At 38.2% G+C, this 23,458-nt stretch overlaps 1 protein-coding gene across 17 annotated transcripts in view; it reads right to left on the reverse strand.

Annotated features, from left to right (window-relative positions):
• nfasca (neurofascin homolog (chicken) a) overlaps positions 1-23,458 on the reverse strand; it is a 121,523-nt gene that overhangs the window by 37,499 nt on the left and 60,566 nt on the right. For 12 of the 17 annotated variants that reach the window (XR_015096387.1, XR_015096384.1, XR_015096385.1 and 9 more), the window contains exons 3-23: positions 22,217-22,385; positions 19,341-19,358; positions 16,760-16,865; positions 15,014-15,210; positions 14,789-14,911; positions 13,547-13,717; positions 10,807-10,918; positions 8,980-9,164; positions 8,756-8,887; positions 8,444-8,587; positions 7,319-7,430; positions 7,070-7,236; positions 6,341-6,488; positions 5,463-5,587; positions 4,792-4,836; positions 4,074-4,175; positions 3,005-3,202; positions 2,753-2,823; positions 1,083-1,305; positions 659-774; positions 341-551 (exon numbers count right to left, since the gene is read on the reverse strand). Coding sequence is in view for 13 of the 17 variants with exons in the window: in XM_086088060.1 (XP_085944186.1) it covers positions 341-551; positions 659-774; positions 1,083-1,305; positions 2,753-2,823; positions 3,005-3,202; positions 4,074-4,175; positions 4,792-4,836; positions 5,463-5,587; positions 6,341-6,488; positions 7,070-7,236; positions 7,319-7,430; positions 8,444-8,587; positions 8,756-8,887; positions 8,980-9,164; positions 10,807-10,918; positions 13,547-13,717; positions 14,789-14,911; positions 15,014-15,210; positions 16,760-16,865; positions 19,341-19,358; positions 22,217-22,310 (2,800 nt within the window). In the remaining 4 variants the exon portion in view is untranslated. Of the gene's footprint in view, positions 1-340; positions 552-658; positions 775-1,082; positions 1,306-2,752; positions 2,824-3,004; positions 3,203-4,073; positions 4,176-4,791; positions 4,837-5,462; positions 5,588-6,340; positions 6,489-7,069; positions 7,237-7,318; positions 7,431-8,443; positions 8,588-8,755; positions 8,888-8,979; positions 9,165-10,806; positions 10,919-12,869; positions 12,918-13,546; positions 13,718-14,788; positions 14,912-15,013; positions 15,211-16,759; positions 16,866-19,340; positions 19,359-22,216; positions 22,386-23,458 lie in introns of all 17 variants that reach the window. The other 5 variants (XM_086088071.1, XM_086088065.1, XM_086088072.1 and 2 more) reach the window with 4 other exon arrangements.

Consider the following 23,458-nt stretch of genomic DNA (forward strand, 5'->3'; position numbering starts at 1 on the left):
TATCGATTATCGGCGTCTTTGACTACTAATAATTGGTATCGGCATCGGCCTTAAAAAAACATATCGGTTTATCTCTATAATAGAGAATACATTTTACATACTGCACTCATTCTTTTGTTACCACACCACTTTTTACGGTAACTTGAACAATAGTTGTAACACTATAATGTGATGAAATACCGTTTCACAGTCATGGTGGCCATCTGAGTGAAACCACTATTAAACCCACTATTAACCATTTTGATATTGTTCTTTAATGGATTCCATACAACCAACTAATGTATGTGTAAAGTATACATAATGTGGAGACAATTTGCAAATTATTTTTGAAATTCATTACCTCCTTCCTTTGTACTGAATTCAACAGTGTTGCTAGGTGGACCCTCGTAACGATTGTTGGCTACAACCATAAACATCTTGTACCGCGAAAAGGGCACCAGGTCACTGAGGATGGCAGATGGCTCAGCCATGGTGGTGTAGAAACCTTTGGTCTTGTTGTCCTTACTAAACTGCAGACCAGGGACATGACTGCCCTCACGCCAGTAGTACAGCTAGGAGGGACGAGATGCAGAGAACGGGGGATTTAAAAGGTTTGGGATTGCAAAAGAGAAGAGATTGTCAGAATTGTCCGCTCTCATTGAATTGCTGCCATCCTCACTCTGTACTCTTTAAATTCTCCCCGGACTGAGTCCTGGTTCACAGGCTTCCAGTGGATGTTTCCTTTGGTACTGTCCACCTTTGAAATGCGCAGCTCGGAAGGGGCGCTGGTAGGTTCTACAGATACAAAAAAAAAATAATCACAAAAATGAAGGACCTAAAATGTTTTTTGTGGGGTTTTTTTTAATTCACAATAGAAAACATCTTTTGGGTTACAGCCCTGTAGTTAAGTTACTTCTGACTTGAATAATAAAAATGTACTATTAAGAACTTCTCAAAAACATACACGTTAAATTACAACAAATGGAAGAAGAATACACATAGACAGTAGTATTAAATGAAACATGAGGTCTAAAGAAAGGCTTAAAGCCAACCTAGCCGATTGTGGAAAACTCAGAGTTGGGACTTAGCGTGGATCAACTTACTGTCTTCTCCTGAGTATCCAATTACCACATTAGACTCTGGTCCTGCTCCAAGATCATTCCTTGCCTGGATTTTAATCTCATATGGCACATAGGTTTCGGTGTTGTGGACAACGTGTTTGGTCCCTGTTATGGTCACATTATTCCACACCCCACCAGAATCTTTCCGACTCCACAACACACTGTAGTGCAGATTAGGGCCATTTTTCTCCAGATCAAGCAGGGGCTGAAGAAATAAACGTGAATGGAAAGTAAATATTTTCAAGATACTGGTATCAATAATCGTTGTTGGACTATCGACTTGAAAAATGTGTATCTATCTATCTATCTATCTATCTATCTATCTATCTATCTATCTATCTATCTATCTATCTATCTATCTATCTATCTATCTATCTATCTATCTATCTATCTATCTATCTATCTATCTATCTATCTATCTACTCCAAAATTAAATTTAGCATTATTTAGTTAGAAAATATAAAATTCATTGTTCTAAGCTGCTCAATGTAGAAATATGCCCAAAAGTATATTTTTGTCTACCAACTGGGGCGGGCATCATCAGGAAGATCGGTACTTTACGTCAAAACAGAAGAGCTTCATTTAAGTTTGTTTAACGTTTAGAACTGCCTAGGGAAAAGTAATTTATTTGGAGGCCACCACTCGATGTGAACACAAAAGTAGCTGAAATACGTAAACACTATTTGCAGAGGTGGCAAATCCAGGTCCAGAAAGTAAAAACCCTGCCACAGTTTGGCTTTAGCCTCAGGTGCTAGCTAGCTAGCTCCCATGGAGCTCGTTTACCTACTAAGGAGCTAGCTAGTGTTAACATTTTTACTGTTTCATTTTATATTTTAACTGTTTTGAATTTAGTTATAGCTGTGTAGATGTAGGTGTAATTATGTTAACTCAATATAGCTTGATGTATAATGCTTTTGTTCTTTTCTTTTATCTATCTTCTCTTGCCTGGAAAAGAGAAAATTAATGTTTCTTTTCTTTATCTAAGGGAGTAGAGTTTGAGGACTTTCTGTTCGTTCAATAGAAGTCCAAGGACGAGCTAGGATACTGCTGTCGAAGTCTAATCTGGGTTTTGCACCTACGGGAACTTGATGAGGGAGGGGAGAGGCGATTTCCTGTTTTTTCAATAAATGTGCCGTGTGCTTGATTTGAGACACACTTTGAACGGATCACTGCTTGGGTGACTTCAATTGTGTTATCAGAAATTTCTGAATAAACCTTGCAAGGAACCTCTTCACAATAATCTCATCTCTGATTTATTGGAACATGTAAAAAAGAGGACAAAAATACTTGTACTCTATCACTAGCTAGCTAGCTAGCACCAGGGGCTAAAGCCAAACTGTGGCAGGGTATTTACTTTCTGAACCTGGATTTGCCACCTCTGACTAATGAAAACCGCAATGTTGCGACCATGTTACAGAAAAATGTCATTACCTAGTAAAACTGCTGCTTGCATTGTTGCTACTGCCGAACTGTTAATAATATACGAATCAAAACAACACAAATGATGTGTGTGTGTGTGTGGGGGGGGGGGGGGGGGGGGTTAAGGTAACAGTTTACAGGATGTGATTACGAGATTTAGTGTATAAAGGGGTTGGATATGGTACACGAATCACACAGGATAACTATTAATGCCTACCAAGCACATAACTTACCTCCCAAGTGATCTCCATGTTGTCTTTCTCTGAGCCCCAGCCTCGGAGGCCTCTCGGTATGACATCAGGAGCTTTATGTGAAATATAACATCATCTCCTTACCATCAAAGAATAACACATACAGTATAATATTTATAGCAGGTAGAGGTGATTTGTGAACCTCTTGGTGAATATACAGTGATGTTTTAGCTTGCTGTTACATTTTTTAGATACAGTTTTCATAGGCGGATTAGCAAGCAGGATGCTACTCACCAGCGCTACTGGTTTGGTATTTTGGTGAGGGTTGGCTCGCTGCACTCTGGCCCACTGCATTAATGGCGATAACTCTGAACTGGTAGTTGACATAGGGCGCGAGCTGCAGAATGACGGAGTTGAGGTCTCCAGGATAGGTGGCCAGGTCCTGCCATCTACCTGGCTCCCAGCGGTCCTCCTCAAACTGGACCAAAAACTCTGAAAGCGCAAAACATAAAATTCAACTCAAGTAACGCTACCAGTGAAGATATGTTAATTCGTCATTACAGCACTTGTTGGATTAAGCAAAAAATACACATTTCCATCCATCATTGGGGAAGGGTGGCTGAGAGGTAAATCAGAGAGTCAAATGTGGGTAGGGTCGCACATTGTGAAGGCTTTATAAGCCTCTTATTTTCAGCTAATTGTACAAAACATTTTGCTAAAACGAGCCATCAGAGTGTGTTTGTGTGGGCGGGTTTATATCACATCATGGGGACCATTTTCTCGGTTTTCACTATCATTGTGGGGACTACGTGTCCTTGTGGGGACATTTTGGTGGTCCCCATTAGTTCAGATCTCTTTTTGAGGGTCAAAACTTGGGTTTTAGAGTTTAGGTTGGAATTGGGTTTTGGTTGGGGTTAGGTTAAAGGGATACTTGACTCATTGAGTCATTTTCAGCAGTAAAAAAGTTAATATTTTGTCAAGAATGAATGTGGTAACTTCATTATTTTTCATATACAATACCTTTAAATACTAATTTTTCCACTTGCTGTTGAATGAAGATGACATCACCTGTGCTGAGGAAGTAGGTAACGACCAATCATGGCTCACCTGTTTTCTGTTTTTGGTCAGCAAACTGAGCCATGAAAAATCTAATTCATTCTGGACAAAATATTAACTTGTTACTGGTGAAAATGGCTCAATGAGTCAAGTATCTTTTTGAGGGTTAGGATTAGGCCATCAGTTATGATGGTTAAGGGGCTAGGAAATCATGGAAATGCATTATGTCAATGAGATGTCCCCACTAAAAATGTAGATCCAACATGCGTGCGGTCGTGTATGTGTATATTTGTATATAGTAAGTAACCTGTCACGGTGCTTCTGTGGTCATTTCCAGGGATCCACGTGAGGCGAACACTCCGAGCGGCTGGATCTGAAAGCTCTAGATCCATAGGAGAGTCTGGGCGGTCTGGAAGGAAACAAGATCTTAAAGAACACTTCATAGGTACTTTATGTTTAAAACTATAAGATGAGTGCATATCCTAACAATAATCAAAATAGCTTGAACTTAAAAGGAACCCGACTGTCATGACAAGTTTGCTCTATATTATTTATTTGGTTGTTACTAACATAACTGTGAGATAAATATTTCAAAAATCATTTTACTTGTTTTTTAATATATTTTGTGAAAACTTTATTTGGACGTACACCACCATTGTTATTTACGTCACAGCGTATTCAGTGCATAGGGAATGTATATAAAGAAAGCAAGGTAAGCCTCCGTAGTGTTCCTAAGTGATAAGTGATTTGTGCATATATTTCATCGGAGTTCCTTTTAAACTAATGTATATACTAGTGAACTAGCGAAACACATTGAGTTGGAATGATGAGTTGAACAAGTTGAACAGGAGGCAGGCATATGTAAAATAAGTACGGAATGCAGTCACATCAAAATATGTGAATTGTAAGTGATGATTGCAATACTGTACAAAAGAGGCACGTGTGAATAGTGAAGTAGATCAAATAAGGCAAAGCAGTCATGAAACGCAAGAATGGGAAGAAAATCCACCTAAGTTGTATGTTACCTGGAGGCAAGGCACTAGAAACTGAGGGGTTGAGGGAGGCTTCTTCTGTAAGACGGGGTCAAGGACCAGGAAATGGGTATAGTGGTTAGAGTTTGCAAATGAGTCTGCTAATCAGAATTAATGGAAGCACAATTGTTATTAACAGAAGTGATTTGGTGCAAAGTACATGTAAATAAGCATTAGTTTCAGACATTTGACACATTTGAATTCATGATTTCAAATTAATGCCAGGAATGTGACAAAACCTTTCATACTTGTGCCCAACAAGCGACAACCATTAAGCCCCATATAATATTTTTATTTTAATATAATACAGTATATCTCTGGAAAATATTACATATAATTCCTGGGAGTGAGATGCGGCCATCAATGCAAATGTCTCAAATTTTTAAAAGCTGGTCTAAGACACACAACGTTAAATTTTACTGCAATACTTACAAAGCACACACAATATCGTTTAATTGGATACATGCAAAGTTAAAGGAAAGTTAAAGAACACTATGCAATATTAGTGTGTAACAATACTTGCATCATGCAACAAATGCGTGAAAGAAAGGCTTTGTGTGCGTGTCTGTCTGTCAGTCCATCTATTCTGTATTCAAAGTTTAACGGAGTCCCCCACAGTGTTGTTGTTGTCGTTCAACATGACTGTGCGCAATATGTGAGTGTACCTAACACAGTGAGACGGGCTGATGCTGAGTCCTGGTCAATCTCTGTTTTAACAGTGCAAGTGTAAGTTCCTTCATCTCCCTCGTTGATGTTTGGGATGGTCAGTGATTCCTCATCTTTCCTCAGCCTGGTCAGAAATGAATGACAATGGATAAGTCTTTATATAGCATGCCATCTTTACTTAGGCTTTACTATTAATCAGAATAGTCATAAATGCATAACATATTTCAGGAAACATTTTTTGGGACACATTTTGGGGGGGAAATGAAGTAGAATACAAAGATAGAGTGTGATTGAAAAATGAAAAATAATACCATATTTTCTCTAATTGTGACTATAACAGACTTCATCATCAAAATGTATCACAGCAGACGTCATTTGTAGAAAAATTGTTTGATTAATAAATAAATGTCATGATACTGATACTTTATATCATTATTAAAATAAACCAGTATAATAATATAGTTATGCTATTGTGTTCGAGTACTGAATAATTTAATGCTGCCCAATGCAGGAAATTGAATTTTGAATCGCTACTGCCACATGTGGCCGGAAATTGAAATTGCACGCTCCCTTCTACACGTACACAATGTACACATGACGTCACATCCACAGATAGAGGGCGGGACATTCAAACCCGAACCCAGTCTGACAACTATTGGCCAGAGGCTTGCAGGAGTAACCATTGTGAACAGCTAAGGTGTTGATCTGCTAATTAGAAAATGTTTCAGTCATAAATTATCTAATAAAAAGGCTATTTTGGTGCAAATTGTTACATAGGGCGGCTTTAATGTCAATCATGCCTTTTTAAAAAATATTATTTTAATCAACATTTATTTGTAGTACAAATAAATACATAAAATACTACAACCCATGGTACCTCCATCCTAGATGGATCGGCTTGTCATCTTTTGTCCAAGTCACAGTGACAGGCAGGCTGGGATCAAACTTGACTTTACAGTCAAAACGAGCTGTGGAACCTCTGATGGCTGACTGGTGTTCGGGGGCACGAACGATGCGGCTCGGCTCTAAGGAAGAGTGAATTTCAAGAGGGACACATGCATACAATTGAGTCCTTTTATAACAATTGATTTCACTATAGTGCTCATCCCAATAATCAAGTACTTTCTGAAAAACTAACTACTTTAGGGTAACAAAAAATACAAGTTTATTCAACTAAAACCTAACTACTTGTTTGCTAGCCTAAAACCAAAGTGTGTAAAACAACTCCTTCTGTTTTAATGAATGAATGTGTGCGTGAACTCACCTGCTTGTACAGTTTGGTCTAAATAAAAGCCATTTGACTTGACAAAATGAACACTGAAATGAAAAAATTTACTGTGTGTCTAGTATAATTATATCTGTACATACGGCATATGTGCAATCTGAATATCAGGGTGGGAAAAAAAACGAGGCACTTAATGACCTTTTCAGAAACAGCACAGAAGGCACAAACTATGTGTTTTACTCAGCAGGGTCAGCTGTTTGGCACAGTGAAAGAGTTCACACGTGATTCAATGCAGCAGAAAAACCTCAGTTACAGAATGAGAGAAATTCGTTGTAAGAGCGTGATATTGTGGCTGAATCCTGCGCAGAGGTTGTGTCTGACCTTTGACCTCCAGGCGGACCTGGTTTTCGGCCATGCCCAGAATGCTGCTGGCCACGCAGGTGTAGGTGCCCTCATCCTCTGCTCTGGCACGTTTGATCTCCAGTGTGCCGTTCACGTAGACACGGTAATGTCCGCCGTCCAAGCCGCTGCCCTGTCCGTTCTTAAACCTGGAATGAAAAGTTACAAAAAAAATATGTACATTTAATTCAGTTCAAAAACATTTATGTGATTCTTTTTACACATGCTTACCAGCGTAATTCTGGAAAAGGGGAACCGAAGAAGGGACAGTCCAGAAAGGTGCGGTTGTTCTCAATGACTTTTATCAGTTGATTTTTCGGGCCAAGCATCATTGGACGCATATCTAAATAGACAATGTTTTTTATTATTATTATTATTTCATGTCGTAGATAGATAGATAGATAGATAGATAGATAGACAGACAAATAAAAACTATAAGGCTTTTTACCAATTACATTTGAATATGTTTAACAATCAATAAAATGTTTTGGGCCATCAAACTAACTACTGTTTCCATTCCTCAGAAAGAATTAAGGTTTCTCTACTGCGCTGGAATATTACTTTTTTTTTCCTTTTGGTGTACCCCTAAAATGGTGTGTCAATAGTACACAGTACATTCTGTAGAGTAAATTTGACTCAAATAGACTCAGTTTTAGAGTAATATTTACACTTGGAAGAGAGTGAAATAAAGAATTGGAACAAATAAAAAATAAAAGTGACTTAAGGTTGGAGGAACAAACTGACGTCCTTCAGCTTGGGAGACAGCCGATTTACTCCTTGAGCCACACAGCTCCTGCTTTCTGTTAGTCTATCGCTCGTGTCAGCTCCAGCTGATTCCATGATTCCATGGAATCTTCCTCCAAGAGACCAAAAACGATGTCTCTGGTCTCTTGGAGAAAATAAAACAGTAGGAGGGGCATAGCTCAGGTGGTAATGTTTATCATCACACATATAATGTGTATCCCAAGCTGAAGGCCTTGAGTTATTTCTTCAACCCTTGAGTGACTTTTTTGTTTTCAGTTTTTTATTTTACTCCTTCCTAGTGTAAATCTTAACCTACTCTAAAACTGAGTCTATTTGGTCACTCACTAAAATAGAGTCATGAGTATGAGGCAAAAACGTTGTTTTCTTTTTTTCTTCTTTTTTTTTCATGTGCATTCCACCAACATCCATTCATCGTGCAAAAACTAGAGACCAAACAGCATTAGCATTAGCATCATGTTACACACACACACACACACACACACAACCTTCGTATTCATTACTACACAGATTGTTCTATGGTGACACCAACTGGCAAAGAGTCAATTCATCAACCGTTTAAATTGCACGCCACCCTCTTCTCGTATGTCTCACCAATGACACTGACGAAGGCATTGGCCAGAAGATAACCGTGCTGGTTCGAGGCATTGCATTGGTAGACTGCGCTGCTTCCCATCTGCACTGTGCGGAAGATAATGGTGTCGCCCATCAGATGTCGACTCGGATCAGGCACAGAGCCTTGGAAGAATGGGCGAGGGAAATCATAGAGAACGAGAATTATTATGAATGTTTTAGCTGGTTGGATTTAGTGTCATTTAGTGTGAATTGTGTTACACAACTAATTAGAAAACCCTTCAAGAAATGTGACCTCAGTGGTTACAAACCTGAACTTGAGGCAGTACTTACTGTCTATAGGGATGCCGTTAACCAGCCATTGGATGCTCGGTTTCGGGTTGCCATTTGCCCGACACACCAGGCGCCCATTCTCTTCTGGTGCGAGCACCAGGTTAGTTGGTTTGTCCAGCCAGTAAGGGGCCGCTGTGGAACGCAGATCGCGCAAACTCAGGTTCAGGCTGTACTGTATATTGCGGCTAAAGCAGTCAGAAATCACCCGTTTGTAATTGACTCACCTTTGACTTGAACGAAAATGGAGTGACGTATGCTACCTAAATGATTGTTGGCCATGCATACGTATTCCCCCGCATCCTCCTCTGACACGTTGATAATCTTCATTGTCTTGTTATAATTCTCAAACTTCACTTTCCGTCCTGGCAGCTCACCACCCTTCTTAAACCATTTGATGGATGGTGTGGGGCTATAAGTGAGGACATGCACACAGATCAACACATGTACAGCAAGTACTGGATGTATTTATTATGGCCTGCTAACACTTATTTATATACAGCATTTGTATCTATATTTATACGCATACATATATTTATTTTAGGATAAATACATCCCCAAAAATGTCATCAATATTTCGTTCAAGCAGGGGAGCTTGTCATGGTGTGAACCTTACTTTACTTTTTTTGCGTAAGCGTTTATAACTTACATTATATTTGTACAGTGCATGTTCTGTTTATTTTCAAATGTTACCCCTATTTTTTTTCTATTTTAATGATATATTATTAAATATAGCATATTATCATGATATAAGTTAGCAGGGGGTAGGACTAGATAAGTTATTGTACTTCTTCATACTCTCTTTTCACATATGAATTCTGACTTTGCTGATAATTCTTTTCCTTTTCTTTCACCTTTATTTTATATGTTGTATTGCATGTTCAATGTTCAATAAACCAAAACCAAATCGTACAGTACAGTACGATACAGTACCGTTACAGTAAGAGAGCATTTAAAGGGATATTCAGTGATCCCCAGTGCCATCTAGTGGTCAAAGAATAGCATTAGAAGCATGCAGGAGCATGCACACTACGGTGGCTCAGAGAGACCACATTTCGCGAGCCTACCACCAATTTTTATTTTGTGTGAGAAAACGAGCATCTCGGCGTGCGACGGCGACTTGGCAGCCGTTGTGAAGCCCGCGAGCGATGCAGAAAGACCAAGCAAGTGGAATTAGCCAGAGCAGCTAGCGGGAGTTAGTCGGAGCCATAGGCTGGAGTGGCTAACAAGAGCAGCTAGTGGGAGGAGCTAGTAAAAAAAAAGCTAGTAAAAGCTTGCAAGGACAAAGACAAAGACAAAAGTGACAAGCGACGGTCCCGCATCACGGAAGTTAGTGACCACCTCCTGCAGGCCCTAATTGCGGCCGACCCATTGGGTTCGACACTCGATGCAATGCCACCCGGGCTAATTACATTTGTGAAGTTGTCCTTTGGGCATCCGTAGCAGGAAGATGGCGGTGAAACATGGCATCTCTAGTAAGGTGAGACTCCAGCCATGTAATATAATTAATGATTTTTATGCTTATGCGATACTTTTTTGTGTGCATACTATTGAAATAAACAGTCGATATTTTAAATGAATGAATTATTAGTTCAACACTAGATCACTGAATGTCCCTGTAATGACAAGGCTGTACAGCAACATGCAGAATGTAACCATTCATAAAGATGTCCAATGAAAACTAGCGCAACTTGATTTTTGTGCCAGTGCAAGCCTCATTTTGCCTGTTTGAGAACTTGGCTCTGCGCCAGGCTGGCAGTTCCGGCATCCTTTGATGCGCCTGGAGCACCAGACAATTTGGTTGCTGAAATTCAAATAAACATTTCACCTGCTGGAACCACCTCTAACTATTGGAGCAGTTAGTGTAACGCAACTTTGCTGAATTAATTTGATCGAATGGGAAGTGTGGCGGATGTCATTGTATTCCATTCACAATTATGACAATGGTGTGCACCGAACCCTCAAAAGAATTATAGAAGCCAATCAATTAATTAAATGCATTATTATGATTAACATAATCTTTGTTATAATTTGAAAAGTATCTGCGAACTCACAGTCCTGCAGCAATACACTCCAGCATCAATTGCTCGTCTCTCAGCACCATCTTGGAGCTCTCACTCCCCGCTGGTAAGAGGAAGGTTGGCGTGGACTCGGCCACTTTACGGCCTACAAATGAAGAAAATAGGGGAATTTAAACACATTCGAACCTATTCACGATTAAATACAAAAGTATTACAGGTTCTTTAAAGTACGCCACATTGTCCACTCTGGAGCTTAATGTTCTCTTTATAGCAACTGCCACCTAGATAGAACGCTATAATTCTGATCATTTCCTAATGGCTGTATTCCATTTCCGCAAGGCATTGTCGCTCTCTCCAGCCTGCTGAGGTCACTGCGGCCAGTAAATGGGTTCGACACTCTCTGGCTTCCCTCACAGGAAGACATTAGGAGAAGCAGAAACCGCAACAACAGGGCCATCGATCTTCCTTTATGTTTGCCAAGGGAACAGAGGTGGCAGAGATTGTCATTGAAGGCTTAAAGAGAACAGCCAGTAAAACCTGTCCTATTTTTTTTTCTAATCTGTGATGACATTAGCGTGGCGTCACAACGAAGAATATTTTAAATCATTCATTTGATACGTTTTTATTTGTTTCTTAAACTTAAAGAACAGGCTCCTTTTTCCGCTTTGCCAAGCCAAGCTTGCCAAAAAAAAAGTCTTTCAAAGAGAACCTTTGTCTCAACAAGTTGGCTTTTTAAGCTGTCAGGCCTTTTGTAGAAGTTAAACACATTAAGCAACGTCTGACATGGCGGGAGGGAGACGCAGGCCTACAGTATAGCAAGTAGGTAAAATACTGTAGCTGATGCCAGGTTTGCCCAGCAGATCAAGCAACAAATGTGCTGTCTTTGTACTCAGGCAACAATATCCTAAATGTGAGTAGAATTTTAAATAGGTATCGAATATGCCTTTCCGAGTATACAGTACATCCAAATAGTCATCATTGATTAGATACTACTTCTTTAAGTACTATGATGACTATATAGACTAATTAAATATTCCTCTGTAATCACAAAAATGTGGTCATCAAACTGTCAAAATATGTTATATCACATAAGACGTCAGCAATTATTGTGACAGTACAAGCATAGTTTATGCGCATACACTCTAAAAAAATAGTCAGAAGTAACCCAATGATGGATCGAAAATGGACCAATCAACATTACGGGTCAATTTGACCCAACATTGAGTCAAGAAATTGTTTTTTTAGTTTAACAACTCATAAATATTGGTCAGATCCTTTACTTGGGTCAAATAATTGGGTCATTTTGTATAAAACAACCCAGAAAGTTGGTTCAAATTGACACAAGTAGAGGATCGGTCCATTTTTTACCCATAGTTGGGTTATTTTTGACCCAACTGTTTTTAGTTTTCAATAAAGATTAATTCCAGAAGCGGTTTGTATTTTTTTGTGATGCCACCACAGAAAGCTGCCATGGCAAAAAAGAAAACTATTATGAAGACCCAGGAACTGGAAATTTTAACACAACGTGTGATAGTGGTACACACATATCTGTCCTGTCTGCTCAGTACACTATTTTTTTTTTTTTTAATTAACTGCACAAAAAAAAAAGAGAAGAAAAACATTTTCAACAGGAATTAAGATGCAATTAATCCATAAGGTTTTAAGAAGTTAGACTACTTGACAGGGAAAATGTGAATGATTGAGATTTGTGATTTGGAAAATGAGCTACAACAGGACTCATTCAGTCTGATAAGATGATCAAACTGTTAGCAAAGTCAATGAATGTCTCAAATGTATTAGTCTCATGTTTTAGTTCAAACAAGAAATTTCTATCAATCCATCCAATCTACTCCTCATTAGGGATGAGGGTGAGCTGAAGCCTATCCCAGCTGACTTTGGGCAAATGACAAAAAAAAAAGGTCCTATTTAGGCCTGTGACATCATTTACAAGATTCAAAAAATGTTAGTATGGTAAATTAACACTGATGTTTAGTCAGAGAGGTCAGTAGGTGAATTAAGCATGACTTAAGATGCTTATTGTGCTAATCGTGTTACAATTGGACAGGAGACTGAACTGTCCATACATCGTGACTCACCACCATATGGGTCACTGTCATTGTAAGAGGTGTCATTATAAGGATCGTCTGAAAACACACGAACAAGCATGCACAAACACAGACATTCACGCATATACCAAAAGTCAACATAGTCAAATAACAACGCTTGCAGTGTGGTGGTTGACGAAAAACTGTCACATACTATCAAGGAAAAAAAAACGCTTTTATTTTGCTCCTAGGATAAATACGTCTCATGCCATAATACGTCATCACCTCTAGATGGATATTCCAAAGGAGGTGCTTTGGTGTGCGGCACTTGTCAAAATATACACCAAAGGCCAAAGGGCTGCGTGCGTCACATCAGCATTAGCTTGTTGCTAATGTTTTAAATGATGACATGTTTTATCAACATGGCTTGTTGATGAAAAAAAATATATATATATATGTTTATATATGTATATATATGTGTATGTATATGTATATATATATATATATATATATATATATATATATATATATATATATATATATATATATTTTTAAAAAAAAAAAAAATAATAAATAGAGAGCAATGATGATGACATTTCCGAATGAAAAATACTGAGCTCTTTAAAAATAATAATAATAATAATAATTAAAAAAATAATAATAATAAAAAAAATAAAAAAAACATGGCTTGTGTGGGTTTGGGGTATGGCTGCGTGTCGTCCACTCACTTGTAAGAACTTTGAGAGTGAAGGGGTTCTTTTGCTGGATGGTGTGCGTGAAGAGGAAGCGAGCACTGCAGCTGTAGTCATTCTGAGCATCTTGGGCCATGACGTTGGAAAAGTACAAGTCTCCATTTAAGCCCTTGGACACCCGCTTATCCTGTGGTATCGGACTCATCACTGGGACAGTGAGGAGGGCAAACACAGAGAGGGGTTGGTCACCTGATAATGATTCATGAGCCGAAAGAATTTTAGACAACCTGAAAAAAACCCACCTCTGGATTTAAACAAAATTCACATGCTTGTGACTGTAGACGTATTATCATATCATATGATAGACTCTATTTAGAATGGGACCAAATAGACACCGTTTTAGAGTAAAATTTACACTTGGAAGAGAGTAAAATAAAGAGTTGAAAAAAGATATAAAATAAAAGTCACTCAAGGGTTGAGGAACGAACTCATGACCTTCAGCTTGGTAGACAGCCGATTTACTCCCTGAGCCACACAGCTCCTGCTTTCTGTTAATATATCGCTCATGTCAGCTGCAATCTTCCTAACTCCAAAATGTTTTTGGTCTCCCAAACTGAAGATTGTGAGTTCGTTCCTCAACTTTTAAATGACTTTTTTTTTCAAATTCTTTATTTTACTCTCTTCCAAGTGTAAATATTACTCTAAAACTGAGTCTATTTGGTCCCACTCGAAATAGAGTCAAATGTACTCTCTTACTGTGAAAATATACTGTACATACCACTCCCAAAAGTATTATAACAGTGAGGCCAATTTCTTTATTTTCGTTGTAGAGTGAAATTATTTGTTTGACATCAGAAAAGATAAAAGACACAAAAGAACATTTTAGCGTTATGTATTGTACATCTATACTATCTTATCGGACTTCCAAAGCTATGTGGTTGCAGCTTTCTTCAATTTGGCAGCCATGTTTCAATGAACTTTTAAGCTCATGATTTTTCCATCATATGATGGAGCAAATGAAGATTGGTGAGCCTGTCCAACAGGAAACAATGCAAGCCAAATGCAAGTCAAACTTAACTCCGTAAAGCTTACACACTTTCTCATCTGTCCGTAAAAAAATGTGTTGATGCTTTCAGCAAATTTCCTATTTTCTTATGTTCACCTTTAAACCCAAATGTTTTCAGTCCACACCACATAATAAAGGAATTGGCCTCATTGTTATGAACTTTTGCATCGTAAAGTGCAGTTTTTCAATAGTCATGTATAATTGCCGCTCACGACTGTTCATCCAGAAAGTGAATGGAGGAGGAAGGCCCGGAGGGGGGTTGCAGGGAAGGACCAGCGAGGAGCCCTCAGTTACCACTACCGGCTCCAACACCTCCTTGGGCCACAGAGGTGCCTCTGGAAAATGACAAGAGGGCGAAATGCAGTTGATAAAGTTTGATCAAATGAATAAGTAATTTTTTTTCCGATACAACATATGCTGTGTGTTGGGATTCTTACTGGAGACTCGAAGTAGAATTTTGTTGGACATCGCCATTCCGTGGTCGTTGCCGGCAAAACACTGGTATTCTCCTTCATAATCCTCCGGCCGTCCTCCGTTACGAAATCCGATTTCGAGGGTTCCCGAGCGTTTCCGCATTGTTACTCGCGGGTCTTTTCCAATGTTGAAAAACTTCCCATTCCTTCTCCATGAGAACCTGAGACATTAAATAGAGAATTACTGAGTTAACATTGTGACTCGACTGGATTTTATTCTGATGTTGTGTTGTGCTGAATTGCAATCGCTTATCATACTCAGCTCAAACCTTTTCATTGTACGGGTAATTGATATATGAAGTGGGGTAAATTGTTTGCCATGCCAATTCAAAGCATTTACAGTACAATATCAGCATCTTATTAGATGAATCCCAGTTATCATTTGTCATTAATGCAAATAAAACACACATGTGGCAAACAGGAAATAATTGTATTCCTTAATTTGAGTGATCTCCCATTAAATCATTTCGAACCATCAAACAATACAATTTCATCTCACCACTATCATACTGTACTTCCAGGCACAGTTGATGTCAGTGAACTTAATTATTTTTGTTTTAATTGTGGTGCTGCTGAAGGGCATGATGACGCTTTCTGATTACATAATAGCTTTGTTTTTAGCGAGAAAAGAGGATTTACCTGATTTTTAATCCACACGACAGTCACGTTAGCTACTGTAGGTCTGCTAGCAGATGTGGATAGAGTAGCCAAAATCTGTAGCTAAGCAAGAATACTGTTACTTTAGCCTAATTTGAGTATTTAAGTATTTAAGTAAAAGTAAAAACAGTCCTCCAAAATATTGGGGGGGGGGAAGTAACACTAAAAGTACTCTGCAATTGTTTATTTTATTTTATTTTACTTGAATATCAAATAGCCATAAATACAAAATAGGAATGTGAAAATTCAGATTTGCCCATTAATATCACTTCAAAACAATATAGTTTTAAATAACATAACATCAACTAATGCAAATCCAACCACAAAAAACAGTCTTGGCAGAGATGACTATAGTGAACTTCAAAAAATAGTTTCATCCTCATCTATCAGCCATGCTGACATCTGCTTTACTTTAAAAAAGAAAAAAAAAATCAGCTAGGGTTGATTGAGCAATTTGCATTCCTGTCCTGTGGTGATTCAAAACAGCAGTTTGTATGGTTCTAAAGTTCAGAATTCTTGTAGGCTGAAATTCTGACATGTTAGGAAAACAAAAATTACAGCGCAGGACAAATGTGTGCTGAAGCGCATCCATAAGGTTAATATAGATTTCTGCCATGTTTCATGTAAATTATTCAGGCTAACTTTGTCATGTCGTGTAGCTGCCTAACTCCATTTGGATTGGAAAAAAAGAGTCATGAGGTGAGACAGTTTCTCTGACAAATCAAAATAGATTGCGCAAGCAAAAGCAAATACCTGTAAAACACAATTAGAGAGCAGAATGTAGCTCAATGTAACCGAGTAATATTAGTGTTTCTTCTCACCAAAAATACTCAAGTAAAAAGTATGTTGCATTAAAACTACTCCAACTATTACTCCATTGTAATACAAGTCCAGTTTGTCCTAAAAGTTCCTGGATGGATGGACGGATGGATGGATGGAAGCGCGTGCTTTATGTACAGGCACGTCACCCCAAATAAACAATGTGCCACTGTCCTGTCCCACTGGTGATGTAACCGATAGAGACGTGTGTGTGCGTGTGTGCGCATTCCTTACGTTGGCAACGGGTTGCCCTTGGCTTCGCACTCGATGATGATGTTATCTCTGGGGTCAACAATGTAGTCCTTCACCGACTGTTTGGTTATAGTAGGGGGCTGTCTCACTGAGGGAAGAGGGGAAACAGTAGAGTGGTTACATTGCCGCAAAAACACACACACACCACACTCACAACCTTTTCACAAATGCATTTGTGGAAATGATTAGCATAAATGCTCTTGTTTGCAGTCTGAACCTGAGCTTGTGGAGGTATTGGTTTTCTGTAAAGTATGAGTCCAAAACTTATTTCATACAAACATGCCCTGAGACAACTTAATAGTAATTTGGGCCAAATTAAACTAAAATGAAATTAATTAAACTGAATATTGTTTGCTGCTGTTTTTGCAATCATTCTTTTTGGACCATTTTGTGCAGTGTTCCTAATTTTTGCCCTGTAGAAAGACATATAATATGGATTAGGGGTGTCAGACGATTAACATTTTCAATCGCAAGGCTACAATAGTTAACTTAAGATTAATCACAAATTTTATATCTGGTCTAAATGTACAATAAAATGGACACAAACGTTTTCATACTCTTGTTAACATAAAGTGGAAAATGTTTAAACTAATAGAGATAGAGCTGCATATTTTAGTCATTGATACAGTAATTTCATAATAATTCATAAAATGTAGTTAAAATAAAAAGATGTACTGTAAAAAACGTGCGATCTTAATTTGTGTTGAGGTAATTTTTCTGCCACTAGATGGCATAATTGCATTTGTTTTAATTTGTTTCTTTTCATATTAAGAGCTATCTCATTTTAAATATGAAGTAACTTGTGAAATTCTGCACATTTTTAAAATATAAAATATATCAAATATAACTTGACCCGTCTCCACAAATATATGCATTATTATTAAATTTACTGCTGCCAAATGATGACGTGGTCATATCTGCTGCATTGTGACTGGAATTCTCCCAGTACAGGCTTTCCAAGTAATGGGTGGTCAAACTGGTCATTAATCACAAAAAAATGGTGGCGTTAAAAGGAACTATAAATTAACTCAAAATGAACGCACGAATTTTGACACCCCTAATATGCACATAAATTCCATTGTCAGTGTTTGGTTCATTAAAAAATAAAACATTAGTCACCAAGTGAGGCTTGATTTTCAAATCATTAGAATAGGGCAAATGACAATTTGTTTATATTATCAGTCTAAAACTGTTGTACAGCCTGATATTAAAGAACAAACCATCACGTCCACCTCCAGCTGTGTTCAGTCCACTATACATATTTAATGGCTCGCACAAGACAACCCCCTCTCACGAAGCAGAGCCAACATGCCTTTTGCTTTTCTAGCTCACACAGCCCGAGAGGGATTTGAATCGCTACACACAAACACACACACACATATAGACGATAAAACTATCAAGAATTTCTGCCTATAATTAGTAAATCTTTTTTAACAGAGACTTACATGCTAAGCTCATTCACAAAGAACACATTTTTTATTGTGCATGTATCGTATGCTGCCATGGCAACCATCTGAACACGTTGGCGATAAGCTAGCTAGTCGTGCTCCACGCGAGACTGAAATATGATTACCTCAGCACATACCATCTAAAACCTACATTCTTCAAAAGGTATGTCACTATAATCAAGTCCCTCTACTGAAATTAAATTATACAAATAAATATATAGCGAGACCTGGAAATAAGCATTTCCTGATCTGATATTAATAGCCCTCATTAATTCCAAACTGCTTATTAAATTACTTCAGTGTTTCGCAAAAAGCTTTTGTCCTACAGAGCTAGCGTTGACGTCCTTAGAGCACTAATAGTCAGATTTGTCTGACCCAGTTCAAGTATTAATGACTCCCATCATTTCGGACCAAAAGCGGACTTTTTTTTCCCCGTTTGGTGCGGTTCATATTCACACTGTGCTTTTTGCAAGTGGGCTATATTGCGCAATCACGTCGACCCGCGTGACGATCTGGGCTCCCATTGGACAAAAATGACGAGGGCTGAACGCATAACCAAACCCGGAAATACGACGTGCTACATTATCGCTCTGCATATTTGTGGCGTTATTAGATGCAAGATATTTGCGAGCGTCAAGGGCAGCTCCCTCAACGGAGGTTCCGCGACAATTTGGAACGCGTCGTCGATTGCGTGTAGTAACCGGAGGAGCAGTTTCGCTCTGCGTGCCCTGGCCCCACCACAACATGCTGACAGCAGCGTGGCTAAACAGAAAACGCACCATTATGAATGAATCTAGCACAATATTTACTGCCGGGCAGTATCCCCCCCCCCGCGATGCTTGGCTATGGTGGCTTGTTAAGCCCAAAAAGGCGCATATGCCCTGCAGTTGGAGCGGATCAGCCGTGGTTTGTATTCAGACTGCACCAGGATTCGTTTGTGTGCATTCAGACCTGCACAAAAGGTCCAAATCAGCGTGGAAAACGAACTCTGGTCCGTTTAAAGCGGACCAAACAGTGCAGGTCTGAAAACACCCTCTAGTTTGTAGACCACATAAGAGAGTAAATGCACAATTTGAGTGTGAAAGACTGACAACATGTTAACCCGAAAGACTTACGGTCTGCCAGGATCTTTGCTGTTAGTCCAACGAAAAGCAACAGGGAGACAAAGAGTGTGGGCAAATTGTTAAAAAAAATAAAGCGGTTAATTATATTATACACACAACATACATACATTATATATTACATTATCACATTTAACTATTCTATCTACATGCTACATTAGCATATTGTTACAGGGTCTACAACTAGAGTGTCTGCTACATTAAAGTAACATTGAAACTGATAACTCACCTGTTTGCAGTTTCATATGATGAGCAAAGAGAAAAAGAAAACACAAACCAGGTGAGTCATTTATACACGACAGACATAAATGAACATTCTCCAAATGCAAGCTCACTATTGGGGTTGAATTTGTGCTGCTGCAGTTTAATGGATGTCCTTCAGCGCAAGCCAGACTTCTCATTTCCTATTTCTTAACCTTAATATTAAATACAGTGCGTGGTGCAAAATGCAGAGCACTGTACAATATATTCTGTATTGTGTGCTTGTGTTAGATGACATTAACATAATGGTGTGCCCCACTATGCGTCCTTTGTCTTCGCGTCTCCTCTTCAGATAGGAGTAGCTCCTCAGGCTGACAGTAACTGACCAACAACAAGAGTATGAGATCATGCGTGGCTTTGTGTGCAACTGTGTGTACTGCAGGGATCTATAGAAAAAGCACACACCATCACGTGTCAACTTGTCAAGTGTGCAATTCACGGGAAAGAAGATAAGGAAGAGACAGGGTGGGTATCTTCCCTCAGCCTAATGAATCAAATAATCCGCACACAGTTAAATAAATGTGCCTTTTATATCATGAGATTAGGTTAGAGCTTATATTTGAAACGCAAGAATATCCCAATTTGCATATCAAGTTGACTGACTTGATCAGGAGCAATAATAAATCCAGTAAAATAGCACTTTTGATGTGCTTCAGAACAATGGATATTGTGGGTAAAGTACATTTTCTTAAATAGCAACGCAAAAGGGTCTTATTTGCCTTACGTTATTACAAATGATGTATACCTTACAGTAAAAGCCATCAAATACCTTTCAATTATAGAAGGAAATTAATTTTACAATGAATAAAACTCTCTGATTAGTTCATCAATGTATGAATACGTTAAAAAGAGGTGTTTGTGTTTTGTGTCAATGAGTGTGTTTCGGATCAATATCACATCATAAGCCTTGGCTCGAAAGGTTAGGCAGCCTGAGAAGAAACCACAGGGGGTCAATGCAGCTGACTGCAGCATTTGTGTGCTCATTTGATATGTATGGCAGATGTTCAAAGGTGTCAAAATACATCTCAATATAAAACTTGAATTACATTTAGGACCATTCAGCTCTTTTCTGTGTGCACATTTACTCAATAAAGGATGTGTATTTCATAAGAGGGAAGAAAAGTAAAATACATGACCTATTGTCCTTTGTGCCAGTTTACACTTTAACACAGATGCATGTCGTGGACATGACATATTTGCGTGTCTAAACCAATAAAAACACATCATTTGGATGATGTCAACACTTCTGGATCCTGATTGGATCCTAGCTAACCAATCACAATCGCAAGTTGATGTGACATATAAGCTTGGTAAGTTTACAACACGTTACAGCCATACTATCCTGGCGTCCACTATAACAAATGAAATGAGATAACCCCCCCCCCCCCCAAAAAAATAATTCCATGTTGTTCTTATGAGGGAAAAGATTCAAAATCAGTAAAAAAAAAATTAAAAAATGCCAAGTAGATAAAATGCTGGTCTGAAGGGGTTAAGGCTGAAGTTCTCAAATGGAGCTACGTGAAGACATTTCAGGGGATACGCAGTTTAAAAAAAAAAATCTAAAAAGTAGCATCCATGCAAAAATCCTTTAGAAATAATAATTAACTCATTCGCTGCCATTGACGGCAAAAAATTTCAAAAATTAATTTGAACTATTTCTATTAGTTTTTTTCCGCTTTTGTTAACAAGAGTATGAAAACCTAGATTTTTTTAAATTGTACATTTAGAACAGACATAAAATTTGTGATTAATCGTGAGTTAACTAGTGAAGTCATGCGATTAATTGCAATGAAAAAAAATGTATCACCTGACGAGATGAGGCGATTACATTTTTTTTATCGTAATTAATCGCATGACTTCAATAGTTAACTCACGATTAATCACAAATTTTATATCTGTTCTAAATGTACAATTTCAAAAAATCTAATTTAATCTAACTTGTTGGCAGTGAATGAGTTAAAGTATGTAATCATTTCAGGAAATCTAACTTCATAAAATACATTTATATAAGTATTTTTTTCCTAAAAACCCAGTCTTCCCAAACAATAATGGTTCGACCCAGCCTGTCACATGCCACCTATTATCACCTGTTAATCATTTGAACATTTTATTTCAAATTAAGTTAACGATTTCTTTTTGAGAACATATCTTTAGTATGATCCCAAATCTTTATTTGTAATTAAGTTGTTTCTTTTTTTTTCTTTTTTTAGATATATCTTTTGATTTCCAAATAGTTCCAGAGAGACCACAGAACAAATACATTTCGTAGTTTAATAAATCAGACAATGACACAGTCTTCTTTTTTTTCTCAACCAAAAATGATTCGCGCTGATAAGGGGGAACTTGGGTGAAAATTTGTTTTCACATGGGGTACATCACCAAAAAAAAAGGTTGTGAACCAAAACAAAAACCTGTCAACCGTTTAAAGAGACACAGTATACAATACATGTAGTATGAGTCAGTCTCCGGTAATCTACACAAACTTTTCTAAGCGCAAATCAATTGATTACATGCCAACTCTTGACGATCATGTAATTTTGTTCTGTTTAAAATAAAGAAAATAGATTTGGGCTTGGTGAATTGAGTCAGGTGATTGCTGAGCGACTTACGATCCTGCGGCACTTCGAATGTCACAGATTGGCGCCAGAGCAGCAGCTGCAATGACATTGTAAGCAGGGCCAAATGCCCGCACTGCCTCGACATTTCTCCTCCTCTGATTGGCTGGTCTCACCACTCCTGACAGGCTTGAGACTTCTCCAGGTCAGTCAACCTGCTGACCTGTTAACAGACACAGAGACAGATACTGTAGTTAAAAAGAAAATTGATACTGTGTGTGTGTGTGTGTGTGTGTGTGTGTGTGTGTGTGTGTGTGTGTGTGGGTGTGTGTGTGTGTGTGTGTGTGTGTGTGTGTGTGTGTGTGTGTGTGTGTGTGTGTGTGTGTGTGTGTGTGTGTGTGTGTGTGTTGGGGGGGACTGTGTATCTTTAGAAGCATAAGAGGCTGTATGATGGCCTACATTCACAGCTGAGCCTGTCTGCGGCTCCTGAGCTAGAACAGCTTTGAAATGAAGCCTTGGAAAAACTGTCGAATTTGTCAAAGTGGAATCAGACTGATTAAAGTTGTTCCACAAACCCCAGACCCACAAACCCTCAAGTATTTTTGTTAGAGAGTAATATTCAGTATTTTGAATATTAATATTACAATTGAGAATGAACAGTTCTTGCTAAAAACCAACACAGCGTTTGGGGCCAAATCCACTAAAGGCTAAACAGTATAGATGGAGCAATCCAGGAGCAAAAGGGCCCTCATGTGTCCAAAATAAAAATAATCAAAATTGAGATATTCATATATTCGAATTCTGCACTTAATTCGCTTTAAAATGATATATAATACATGAACGTACCTAAAAAATGACAAAGTTACAACAGATTTAATGTCGGCACGTTGAAATCCCTAGTTTTGAGAAAAACGGGTTTAAAGTTTTGGTCCTTGCATCTTTCAAATGTCCATAGCAACCAGTACCGAATTTTCAGGAACTGTTAAAATATCACTGGAAAGTGAATTCCAATAGCAGGTAAAGACATCATCCGATATTTGAACCCTTTAAAAGTTTTTTCCACAGATGAAATTAGCCTCAGGCATCAGTCAAAGTTTGATTATTTTATTGTTGCTTCCTCGTGGTATTTTCTTGCTTAAATGAGGTCATATTACTGCAGAGGGAAATTTGATTTAATTATTTTGTGTGAATTCAAAGATTATTTGCCATTTAGTGTAGCTGTGACAAGTAAGTTTATCATGGATAAACTTATCATGAATGTTATATCTCTAATACATTTGGTCACATAAAGAAAAT

Source organism: Leptonotus elevatus, chromosome 10 (genome assembly GCF_054856555.1).
Source record: "Leptonotus elevatus isolate MCC_2025b chromosome 10, RoL_Lele_1.0, whole genome shotgun sequence".
NCBI classification, from domain to species: Eukaryota; Metazoa; Chordata; class Actinopteri; order Syngnathiformes; family Syngnathidae; genus Leptonotus; species Leptonotus elevatus.